We start from the raw sequence: 12,869 nt of genomic DNA, 5'->3' as shown, positions 1-12,869 counted from the left end.
CATGCCCCAGCAGCAAGGATTTTCAGTATGTTGTTCCTGACACTCACTCCTACTACCATACAAACTGGACAACTGACATATTATACCAGAACATAAGTTAGTGCAGGCAAATTCTTGCAACACTGCACTCTAAGCCTGTATACAAGTTAAAGCAGTATAAGACAGGGCTTGCATAATGTCACAAAAATGCTCTATAAGCATGCAAATACACCTTCTTTAATATCAAAACATTATTTATCCTTCTGTTTTCAAAATTTATGTTAAATTATGTGAAGAACAGAAGAAGACGAAGAAGAAAGGGAGAGTGGGAGGGGGAGAGAGAGAGAGAGAGAGAGAGAGAGAGAGAGAGAGAGAGAGAGAGAGAGCAGGGGGGAGGGGGAGGGGGGGAGGGAGGGGGTGAGAGAGAGAGAGAGAGAGAGAGAGAGAGAGAGGGAGAGAGAGAGAGAGAGAGAGAGAGAGAGAGAGGGAGAGAGAGGGAGAGAGAGAGATGCCCGCCTTCATGTAGTGGGACTTGGGCAATGGTAAGCACACAGGTGGACACAGCAGCTAAGTGGCCAATTCAGGAACCACCTTAAGAGACGAATTGGTGGGGAGAAAATGAGGGTGGGAGGAAAGAAATAAAGAAAGTTGTTGCACCAATCATCAATCCACCGCAAATTTGCCTACAACTCACTACAGCTTCCGGTGTTGCTATCTTCTTACAGAGAACCACATTATCTGGAAGCAGCATTATGGAGCTTATGACACTATTCATCTAGATCATATATACATACTGTTAACAGTAGTAGTCCTATCACACTTCCTTGAAGTACTCCTGAAGTACACCTTTCAATTTTGTTCCATTAAGAGCAGGGTGATGAGAATCAAGAGACATAGCTGGTCCGAAACTTGGTAAGCTCATACTTTTGTTCACCAAACGAGGATGCACAGGGCTATTACATATGATTGAAGCGATTTCATAAATTCACTGTAGCTTCATTCATTGACATATGGTCACGACACACTACAGATACGTAGAAAAACTCATAAAGTTTTGTTCGGCTGAAGTCGCACTTCAGGTTTCTGCCGCCAGAGCGCTCGAGAGCGCAGTGAGACAAAATGGCGACAGGAGCCGAGAAAGCGTATGTCGTGCTTGAAATGCACTCACATCAGTCAGTCATAACAGTGCAACGACACTTCAGGACGAAGTTCAACAAAGATCCACCAACTGTTAACTCCATTCGGCGATTGTATACGCAGTTTAAAGCTTCTGGATGAGTCTGTAAGGGGAAATCAACGGGTCGGCCTGCAGTGAGCGAAGAAACGGTTGAACACGTGTATCTGGACATGCTGGAAAATTGGCTCATGCCACAACTGGAGACCGACAGCGCCGACTTCATCTTTCAACAGGATGGTGCTCCACCGCACTTCCATCATGATGTTCGGCATTTCTTAAACAGGAGATTGGAAAACCAATGGATTGGTCGTGGTGGAGATCATGATCAGCGATTCATGTCATGGCCTCCACGCTCTCCCGACTTAACCCCATGCGATTTCTTTCTGTGGGGTTATCTGAAAGATTCAGTGTTTAAACCTCCTCTACAAAGAAACGTGCCAGAACTGCGAGCTCGCATCAACGGTGCTTTCGAACTCATTGATGGGGACATGCTGCGCCGAGTGTGGGAGGAACTTGATAATCGGCTTGATGTCTGCCGAATCACTAAAGGGGCACATATCGAACATTTGTGAATGCCTAAAAAAACTTTTTGAGTTTTTGTATGTGTGTGCAAAGCATTGTGAAAATATCTCAAATAATAAAGTTATTGTAGAGCTGTGAAATCGCTTCAATCATTTGTCATAACCCTGTAGAATTGTATCAAATGTCTTCATGAAATCAAGGAATATGGTAGTTTAGACCTTACACACTGTAAGGAAGCACAGTAGCAATTTCTGCGTTAGAAATTTCAGTTCATCCTGTGTCTTGAATCCATTCATATCTGAAAGAACAGACACCACATATATAATTACGGTGATGATGGCCAATGATCCCCTTCAGTGCAGATGCACACCAAGCTCAAATACTTTCAGCAGTCAGTGAGAGGCTGCGAGTAATGAAGCTAATGAGCAGGGGTACTACATCAGCAGTGTGTGGTATAAGCTGAGAATCTGGGTGTGACAGGAGGTGTGCTAGGGTAGTCAGTGCGGTTGTGGTGACCACTGTATCCGGATGGCGTTAGTGGTAAGCAGGAGACCCAGATTTGAAAGCTGGTCCAGCACAAATTTTCAACTTGCCCTACTGATATAATTCCATGCCCAGTGGCAGCTAATGTTTTTCATACCTTTGCATCTTGAAAATAGTTCTTCTTGGTCTGGTGGATGTGAACCCATTTTTCTAATGTTTTGGGTTAGTGTAAAAGCACAGTGGTAATTTAATGGCTGTGGATGTGTTGAGTGAATTACCCTTGTAAGTTAATAAGACATGTCCAGCAATGTACTACTGATAAATGCAATGTTGGTACATTGGAGGAAATGACAATTTTGTAGCAACTGTAAGCTGCAGCTGTAAGCCCAATTATCTACCTAAGCACTGCTACCTCTGGTTCTGTGTTGAGGTATCAACTTCCATAGCAGGTTTGTTAAGAATCAAAGAAAAACTCTGCAACTAACAATGTTAGTTCCACTGCATTTTCTTTGCACAAAGATTCCCAGAGAATATTACGCACATTTACAGAGAAGGACAAGAAGACCATTACAAAACAAAAAGAAGAAGGAAGGAAGATTAACTTAATATTCCATCAGCAACAAGATCATCAAACACAGAGCAAAAACTCCCACGGGATAGGAAATTATGTCAGCTGTTGCCTTGTTTATGGATGCATCCTAGCATTCACCTGAAGTGATTTAAGGTAACCACAATAAACTAAATCAGGATGGTTAGGTATAAATTTGAACCCTGTTCCTCCTGGATTCAAGTTCATTGGGCTAATAACTGCATCACTTCACTTAGCCCCTCAGGAATTTCTCTTACTTGCAAATGACATGTGAGCAACTGCTAGAACATTAAAACTGCACACTGATTTCTGTGCAGTCTTACTTTACACCTCAAGATGTTATGGAAGTAAACACAATACCAGATATCAGAATGATGGCACTAGTTTTACCCCTTTTCATCGATCGGTCGTCAACTGGCTGCCTCTACTTGAAAACATAAGCCTCTCTATCTCTCCTGCCCTCACAGTGCTTTTGTGTTTCCACTCAATCCCTGACTTTTCTCCTCACTTCTTAAAACATTCCTTCAATCCAACAATCTATCTGTCCCATCTTCGACTAGGTCTCTTACCTACAACCGTCATTTGAAAGCCTGTCTTGGTACCTTGCCAACTCCCATCCTTTCAGCATGCCCATACCATCTTAATCTTGTCTTTCTATTGTCTCTTGCATGTGTTCCTCTTTCATTACTTCTCTCACTGTCTCATTTTCAACTCTATCCATTCTAGTTAGTCCTGTCCTGCTTCTTTGAAATTTCATAAATTTCATCTTGAAAGCCTACACCATCAGTCATTCTTCTCATTTCATTTTTTTTATGTCGGCTTATCTTTTTCCATATCTGCTTCAAAACCAAATTTTAAAACTCATACCATGCTTCTCATTGGCAACAAAAGTAAAAGGGTACACCCTAAATCAAATTTTCATCAGGTCTTCATCAAAATATGTCACACTGATATAGGGAAACTGCAAAAGCCATAAGAGAAAAGTAAGTTTTCGTAACAGACTAAACATCATATTTGAGGGGGCAATGTCCTACACAGAGGTATGCGAATGTGATTTTATCCTGGCTGTGTAAGCAGAGTAGTAAAGCCACAACTGGATCACTGCTTTCAGCATCCATCAAACTTTCAATGACACATGAGCTCCTTGCTTGTTCAGTTAGAGGCAATAGTGTGCAGGGGAATGAAACAATGTTTAAAATGGAAGACATAAATTTTCTGTTACCTACATATGAATCAAACAAGTTCATAATAGTTCCCCCAGCATATTATTTACTCGAAAAGATGCTGTGATTCATGCTGTTAAATGCATTTTACAGATCACATAATAGCCCAGTAGCCTGTAATTTATTTTCTAGTGAATTAAGGACATTCCACTGCTGTGTCATCCGAACAAGACACAGCCAGGGCAAAAGCACAACAAGCGCAAAAACACTAGCTGGTGCCGGTGCCACAGAGACTCGACACTTTCAGAGCACCACCAGCGCCGTGGGCAGTGCTTAGGACGAAGATATCGACCTCGGCTCAGCCAACTGCCAGCCGAGTACAATCCACAAATGCCCAGACAACAATGGACAGAAGCCTACTCAGAATATAGAAGAACAGCCCTCACCCACTTGGTTATAAATCATCGTCCAGAGCTGACTTAAGAGAGGGAACATCATTTAGTGAATTCTTAGAAATGAACAGACAGTTGTTGTAAATTGCATTTGCTATATACTGTGAAGTTTACCAACAATTATTTGCATGAAGACAAGGAGGGCATTTTTTTGTGTTGTATTACATACATTGTTGTAGACTTAATTATTCAACAAGTCAAAAAAAACCTTTTAAACTCATCTGTGTAACTTTGTTACTAATTTGTTGGTGGCGTGTTGCAGAACCTTCGTTCTCCTATCCTGTTACCTGACCCTGGGGCATAGCTGTGTAATAGTGGCAGGGAGAAATTGTCTTAGTGGTATACTGCACCAGAAGCCATCCCATGAAATCTCAAACTCGGCGTATCGTAATGACAGCAGCAACTCAGCCTCCACAGCAGTAGTAGCAAGGCCTTTACAGAACTGGCGATGGGGGTTTACAAAAGCAACAATGCAGTCAGATGGTGTCTGTGACAGGATCTTGAATAGAAAGAAGTGTAGGCTGAGGTTATGATGAAAAAAGAATTTAAAGATAATAAGAAAGAGAGAAATAAAAAAGAACTGATATATAATTAAAATAGAAGTTGACGTTTTTCAATGTAATCTATGCATATAATGTGTATGTACTAATACAGGTGTACTGTTATTCATGTAAGCATTGTTGGATAGGCAAGCAAGTCCGTCACAAATGAATTTCAGTCACAATGACGATCAGAAAGGCAGACACATGCACAGGAATTTTTCTTCTGTACAATTTCAAACGCTTCAAAAGCTTTCAGCGTTGTGTAGGGATAGTACACTTGGACTCTGTAGTTTCCACAGAATTGCATTATAAATGTCATACTTCTTTTTTTGGATTAGTTTCAGTATTAATATTACATATGCGTGTTTTACGTGTGAAAATACCTTTTCTCCCAAATATCTCCTATTCCTTCTCAACTACTGTTTCCCATTCATCATCTTCAACTAATACAGCCATACTCTAGTATCTGTATAAGTTGTAGATAACATTCATTTTCTGAAATTTATCCATGATGATTTCATATATTTAAAGAGCATTCTCCATCAACACTAAGCAAAGCATTTCCTAAATCTGTAAATGTTGTAGAGATGGGTTTGGTTTTCTTCATCACATTTTGCAAGGTAAGATGTACAGTCAGTTTTGCCTTGCAAGTAAATACACTCCGTAAACCAGACAGATAATCCCCAACAGGCCATGTTCTATCAACTGTTTCATTATTATACTGAAAATTCCTGTTAGTATTTTGCAAACAAGACTCTTGAAACAGAGGTTTTGATAATAGACCTATTAGCACTTGTCTTCTTTGGTACTGGTATTATTACAATCTTCTTGAAATCTGATATGCACATCTTGCATCCAGCTGTAAGACAAGCATAGGGCTACAGGTAGAAAAATGCTGAATGAACTCATTTAGCTGTCAAAACAAAAATGTGTGCAGCATCTAATGACTGCATCCTACCTTAGGGTTGCCACAAGTGAAATTCCCTGATTTCCAGACTAGGTTTGGCATTTTTCCCTGACAAATTTTGGGATCTCAAGGGTAAGTTAAGAGGTAAGTTGACAATCTGTCTTTGCAGCTACACTACAAGAAACAATAGTGCAAAAGAAAGGAAGGGGAAAAAAACTTTCAAGCATATGGCTTTTCCTGATGTGAGCAACAATCATAAGTACTAACATCAACATCTTTTGTAACGATTTAAATGGATAACGCAAGCCAACTGGTTTGTGTGTTTCATTATGACCACTGATGTTATTTCATTTCAATAAAATGAAACACATATGGTGACAAAAATATGCATTTCCTGGGAATCACAAGACAAGTTTAGAATACCTTCACTGATTTCAGAGGGACTTCGTTCTTGATACTTCCCCAGTTAGAGGACTCTGCTGATTTTTGCAGACTATCTGTAATGATAATTTCAACCTTCTGCATTCTTCCAGTTAAATACAAATTAAACCATTTCTGCACTGTCCCACTCATACCCCAACACTTAAGCTTATATAGAGGAATTTCATGATTTACACAGTCAAAAGCCATTGGGAGATCACAAAAAATCCCAGTGGGTGGTATTCAGTTATTCAGAGCATTTAATATTTGATCATTTAAAGCATATACAGCATTTTCTGTCAAAAGCCTTTCTGAAAACCAAACTGACATTTTGTTAGGACTTCATTTTTAGAAATACGTGTAGCTGCTCTTGAACACATTACTTTTCCAAGAATTTTGGATAAAGCTGTCAGAAGTGTTGTTGGGCCGTAGTTGTTAGCATCAGACCTATCCCCCTTTGTATGCAATGGTTTAACAAGAGCACATTTCAGTCTATCCAGAAAAATGCTGTTTCAGTAAGCTACTACATATGTGGCTGAGAATCCTGTTTATCTACGTAAGAAAAGGAAACAGCTACAACCGTCCTTATGATGTCATTTATTGTATGGCTACCAGTTTTGGTGCTTCAGTGCGCCATCTTCAGGCCTTAGCTAATGCTTAGGGGGTTAACACTATCCATATAAATGATGCATCAGTGGCCAACAACTGGTTTTTGCAGACTACCTGTAAACATCAACTCACACTTATCTATCTGTTGGGAAGAAGCTTTTAGTTCTCTTTTGGAAATTCCATCAATTCCATGCGAGCTTTTCCTTTTGGACAAATTTATTATTTTCCTAATTTCAGCAGGTGAGAGAGGTGGGTTGAATTTCAATTTTATCTCATTGCACGGGCGTTATTGCCTCTTCCACATACAGCTTTGTGTTTGCTAATGAACAGCTGGATCATATTTTCTCTACAACACTTAAAAAAGAATTACTAAAAATATTTTCAACTTCTGGCATTTTGTAAACAAATTTTTCATCCAGTTTGATAGAAATACAGTCTTCTTGTGCTCTCGGTTGCCCTTTCACAATATTCCAAATTGTTTTAGTTTTATTATCAGAGGTGCTAATCTCAGACATTATGTGCATACTTCTAGACTTTTTAATAACTTTTCCTAATACTGTGCAGAAGTTTTCATAATGTCCGTCTGTTTCTGGATCATTGTTCTTCTAACTATAAGATAAACTTCCTTTTTCTGTTTACAGGTGTTTTTATCCCTTTAGAGGCCACAGCTTTTTGGATGGTTCCTTACAATTATGTTTCACTGTTTTCTTAGGGAAACTATTTTCACATATACTCGCAAAGGTATCATGAAATAGGTTAAACTTTAAATTAGCATCAGAATCTCTGTACACTTCATACCAGTCTAACTGTTGCAAGCTTTCCCTCAAATTTGGAGTTGTTAAACTATTAACTGAACACACTATTTTGGAGGACTGTTTTGCATTACTGCATAGAGCTATGTCATATACTGTAACTAGCTGCACATCATGATCAGAAAGAACATTCTTAACAGGAAAAACATTTACCTGACAAATTTATCTTGGTCTATAAAAACGTTATACACCATTGTGCTGCTTTCCTGTACTATCCGAATAGGAAAATCAATAACTGATGTCAAATTGAGAGAACCGAGTAATACTTCAAGGTCATTCTTTCTATCACACTCTTTCAGAAAATCTACACTGAAACACTCACAAACAATAATTTGCTGTCTGACAGATAGCACAACAAAGAACCAAAGTTTTTCAGAAATAGCTAAAAATTTCCCAATGGGGACCTATACACAGCAACAATTATAAAAGTACCATTATTTAGCTGAAGCTCACAATCACACGCTTCTATAAATCGTCCTAAATAAAATTTTTTAGTTTCTAAATTTTTCACGCTATTGTGAAGTTTAACATATATGGTAACTCTTCCTCATTTCATAATGTCTCTACTTGCATGTACTGATTGTTTACATCAATCTACATTTACCTTTTTTCATATCCGTGACTATATGATGTTCAGACAGGCATAGAATACCTATTCCATCCTCAGTTTCTAAATCATCTAAACAAACAAGAAGCTCATCTACTTTGTTTTTTAATCCTCTGATATTCTTATGCAATATACTGACATTATTTTTCACTGTATTTTTATGAGAATCTTGTGATATTTTAACATCTCTGGTACCTGCTCATCTGATGCTGCCATTATGCTTAATTTCATTTAATACTGAATCATTGGACACTGAAATTTAAAAAAAAAAAAAAAAAAAAAAGAGGTACTCCCATGAATTTATGAGTTTCAGTGCCCAACCCCCACCCCACACCTTAAAGAATTTGCTATCATTCCGGTCAATTTACCTTTTCCTTTCATATTGAGATGCAGGCCACGTCTTGTGAGGTCCCACCTAGCAGTAGCACCAACGGGAAGCAAACCCATACCTGACAAAGTAGCTGCCCGAAGCAGCTTCTCTAACTCCTCACTGACCCTCCTAACACAGCTGCTCATACAACATGAAAGGAGGAACCAAGCCAACATTTGTTTGGTTCATTGCTGATGCTTTATGTTCATACAGCTACTTCTCTTTTCTCAGGGGGTTTCTATAAAAATTTTCTTGTATATGGAGGAGGCTGGGGGGGGGGGGGGGGGGGAGGGACAATTATTTGAAAATACCTATATGGTGGTGTGGGTTAGCGTCCCATGTACAACTCTGTGGTGCAGCCATTCACTCTAGTGGTCCCTTATTCGTAAGTAATCAATATTTTTTTTTTTTTTTTTTTTTTTTTTTTCTGAGTCCTGTGTGAATGCTCTAGAGCTCTGTAATGTGCTTTAAAAGTTTATTTTAAAATCTTGAGCGAAATGACTTCGATCATGTCATTTTAATCACTGTATCAACTTTTTCCACTTCTCTCACTTTTTCTCTCTTTATTGTCATTCTCCACATGGAATCTCTGTGCATGTGATTTTAATTATTTTTGTTTATCATAGTTAACCATCTGAAAATGCCAATCTATTGGTTAAAAAACAAAACAGTCTACTTTTATTCTCTCTGCAATGGATTTAAAAATTTATTTTTCAGTATAAGATTTATTTTTTTGAATGATAAACAAATGTTAAAAACAAATTCTTGTTGCACTATGGACAAAATGACACAGATTAAGATCTAAACAATAGAAGGGGGTTAAATGTACAACAAAACTTAGGCAAAGTAAGAAACAAATATAATGTATGCAACAACATGGACAAAAATATAAGATGATAAAAGAAAATAAATCAAATCACAGAGTTAATACATAGAAATAATTAAACTCACATGAACAAGAATCCAAATAAAAAAATAATGCAAAGAAAAAATTTGAGTAAACGAAAAAGTTTATACGATGATTAAAATTATGTGACGAAGGACTCAGCTGGAGACAAAGAATTCAGCTGAACCAATTGGTGGAATAATTTAAATAAAGATTTTAAAATAAAGAAACTAAAGCATGTGATGAGGTTCAAACCCGCAACCTTCTGCACATGAGGAATGTACTTCTGTAGGTCCCATTGCATCACACAAATTCCGTAATCACTCACAAGCGAGAGAACAGTAGAATGAATGGTGGCAGTGTGTGATACCTGGTACCCTAGCCAACACCACTGTATAGGTGATTTCAAAAAGTCAATTCCATGCCTGGGGACCTATAGTGTGTACAGCATGCCACGTTGCTTGCACTCACTGCTTCCCATGTTTCTGCCAGGTAATTAATGGAGTGTTTATATGATGATCATTTTCCACAATTTTCCTTTAACATTATGCCAGATAACTACACTTTTTTAGTCATAATGCCACATCTCGACCATGGTTTCTAATGGAGGCTGGTGGCAGCACAACAAGGATTTATAAATTATAGTCACAGACTATACCCCCCTCTGAAAGTTTGTTGCAGCTTAAATCTGGTTTCTACGTGTGTATTTTACTATTATATAATCTGAAATTGCTGTCTGAAGACCCTTCCACACACATAAGGCGGAATATATATCTGAACCTTTCCTAGAGATTTAACTCATCCTATTTAATGGTCCTAAATATTACTTTACTTTTAGAGTCATAATTCAGTATTTGACATCTCTCCATCAGTCAATAAATATGGGTATTTTGTACGACAAAAATTTGGTAATTAATGCATTGTCGTTACTAATGCCGTAAGGTAGATGTAATCTGCACAGTAGCGGTCATATCAACCATTACTCGTTCGTTTAACTGCAATAAAAAAATAAAAAAAAGTGTACGGTATTTATATTTACACACTGTCACACGGCATTATTATCTCTTATTTGTGACAATTACAAGTACATGTAGGAAGTGTTCCAGATATATAGACTTCAAGAACCCAGTGCTGTGAGCAGCATAAAAATTATTTCCTTTTTATATATAGTTTTTAGCCGAACTATTGCAAAGATAGAGCGAATCGCCTAAACCCGGACGTAGCGTGAAAATAGTCCCATATCAACTTTCATCATCAGAAAATTACTTCGCTTTCAGCACTTTCGGCCTGACACTGACCAGTTAACTCTTCGTCTAAAAGTTTTAGGATTCGCTCACTTACAAGATTTCTCTGAAAATGGAAACGACACCTCAGAGACCTGGAGGATAATAAAGCGTACAACGTTATAGTATTCATAAGCGCACCCACACGGCAAAGGCCAGGAAACCGGGTAAGTTAAGATGTTCAAATACGCGTTCTTTAATTATATTGCACTTCAGAAAGTTTCAACATTGGGCCTCTTTAACGTAAAATTTAATCTAGTGCATATTACCATTACCGGTAATGTAAAAATTATAAAAAAAACCTAAACAGTCAATAAAAAGTACAGAAAATGAATCAAAAATAAATATAATTTTGTCAAACAGCGACGGCATTAAAGCTCTTGCAGAAGCCTCTATTTCTTTTTTATTTACGGGCACAAAAAGATGCAGTCATGTCTTCAACATAAACATCCCACATGTGGTTCCGAAACTTATACATTTACGTTACATTAGTGGCATGCACGGTAACAGTAACGACATACCTACTGTTAAAAGCTAGCTAAAAGAAAAAAACCAACATGACAATCACATTTCGTTCAAGTTCATCTACATCACCAGCTACCTCAGTTAAATCGCACCACCAATATCAACAATAACAAAGCGATCACAACTACAGCAAAGATCTTAGCAATAAACATCATAGCCGCTTTGCAACACATTGTGTCAAAAAATTCAAATAATTTCTTCATAAACATTCATAAGAATCATCTTTCAGGAACATTTCTAATAATTAATTACTAAATTATTTCAGAACAGATTTTAGGACAACCCAGAAGCATGTACCGTATCGCAGTTTATTTATTATTAAAAACCTGTGAGACGATTTTATTAAATACTAGCAAGGCGATCCCCATAGCTGTGTTCTGTTGTAATAGACAGATAAAAAAATACCATAAATTATAGGCTGAAATTACGTTCATTCCATGGTGGTCTCAAGTAGCATGCTGTATTTCTCAGTGTAGCTTTTGGTTTGTAAATGTTGTTACAACTGTCGATACCGGTTTGAATTACCGCGATCGACGGTTTAACATCTGCGTGTGCTTGTAGGCTGAATAAGAACTAGGCTTGTCTCAGCTTGATGGAATAATTTATTAACGAAACCCTGCGGTCGAAACAGACAACAATATACTGCAACCGATAACTCGTGCGAAGGCGTGAGAAAAGTTCAGTTCGGTAAATTATTCCGTATCTAACACACTTGGATTCACGCTTTCGCCACGTAATACAACGTGGAACAAAAATCAACAATCAAAGAATAAAACACAGAACAAATGTTCCTTGTGTATAACGTCTCTGGCGTCCAGTGGGAAAGTTTCGCAGCACTGTACTTTCAAACACCTGAGCATGTCGGCGCTGGACGATGACAGAAGACGCCACACAACCACAAACTTCTATGTGTTGAGATGCTTAATAGCAATTTATAAATTCAGTGCGTGTATGTTACTAACTTCGGCATTTAAATGCTACTGGATTCTTATTGAACTACACCTCCACTGTTAATCGGAGTAGTATACGCCCTACTAAAAGGACTGAAATACGAGTTCTGTCTCGCACACACCACTTTATTTATTTATTTTATATATTTGGTCCTGTTGATTACATGTTATACAGCCAGTGTACAAGTAATATAGGACAAGCCATTGTAAGTGTCACAAGCCAATGCCTTGTCGTTAATCTGGTTCCCAAAACAAAAGCTAGCCAAAGAACAGGTACAATCAGAAAACAGAAGAGGAATAATAAAAAGAGAGAAAGATAAGAATGGTAAATACGTCACACTGCGCTCGTCTCTTCTTTAGTTATGGTTTACATAACTAGAAGTATTGTTTTCTAAAGATCAGAGGCATAGGCACAAACTCTATACGCAAGGAAATGTGTATCTGTCTCATCAAGCCCTCTCCCCTTACCATTTACGAGGAGTGTCAACGATATCTTGCATTAAAAATATTGGACGACCTTAAGGAATAAAAACTTGGACATTGCTTGGACTGTTGGAGCCCATACCATCCACGTAGGCGAAGTGGGCGCAACC

General features: G+C 38.1%; 1 protein-coding gene across 3 annotated transcripts in view; it reads right to left on the bottom strand.

Moving 5' to 3' along the window:
* The window catches only part of LOC126092186 (probable ATP-dependent RNA helicase spindle-E), a 272,749-nt gene extending 261,293 nt beyond the window's left edge, over positions 1-11,456 (bottom strand). Inside the window, exon 1 of one of the 3 annotated variants that reach the window (XM_049907663.1) lies at positions 11,323-11,456. Coding sequence is in view for 1 of the 3 variants with exons in the window: in XM_049907662.1 (XP_049763619.1) it covers positions 11,370-11,386 (17 nt within the window). In the remaining 2 variants the exon portion in view is untranslated. The remainder of the gene's footprint in view (positions 1-11,322) is intronic. The other 2 variants (XM_049907664.1, XM_049907662.1) reach the window with 2 other exon arrangements.
* Between the last annotated feature and the right edge of the window lie 1,413 nt (positions 11,457-12,869).

This window comes from Schistocerca cancellata, chromosome 7 (assembly GCF_023864275.1).
Source record: "Schistocerca cancellata isolate TAMUIC-IGC-003103 chromosome 7, iqSchCanc2.1, whole genome shotgun sequence".
Taxonomy (NCBI): Eukaryota; Metazoa; Arthropoda; class Insecta; order Orthoptera; family Acrididae; genus Schistocerca; species Schistocerca cancellata.
The sequence above is the reverse complement of the archived record's forward strand: the minus strand, read 5'-3'. Positions and strand labels throughout refer to the sequence as shown.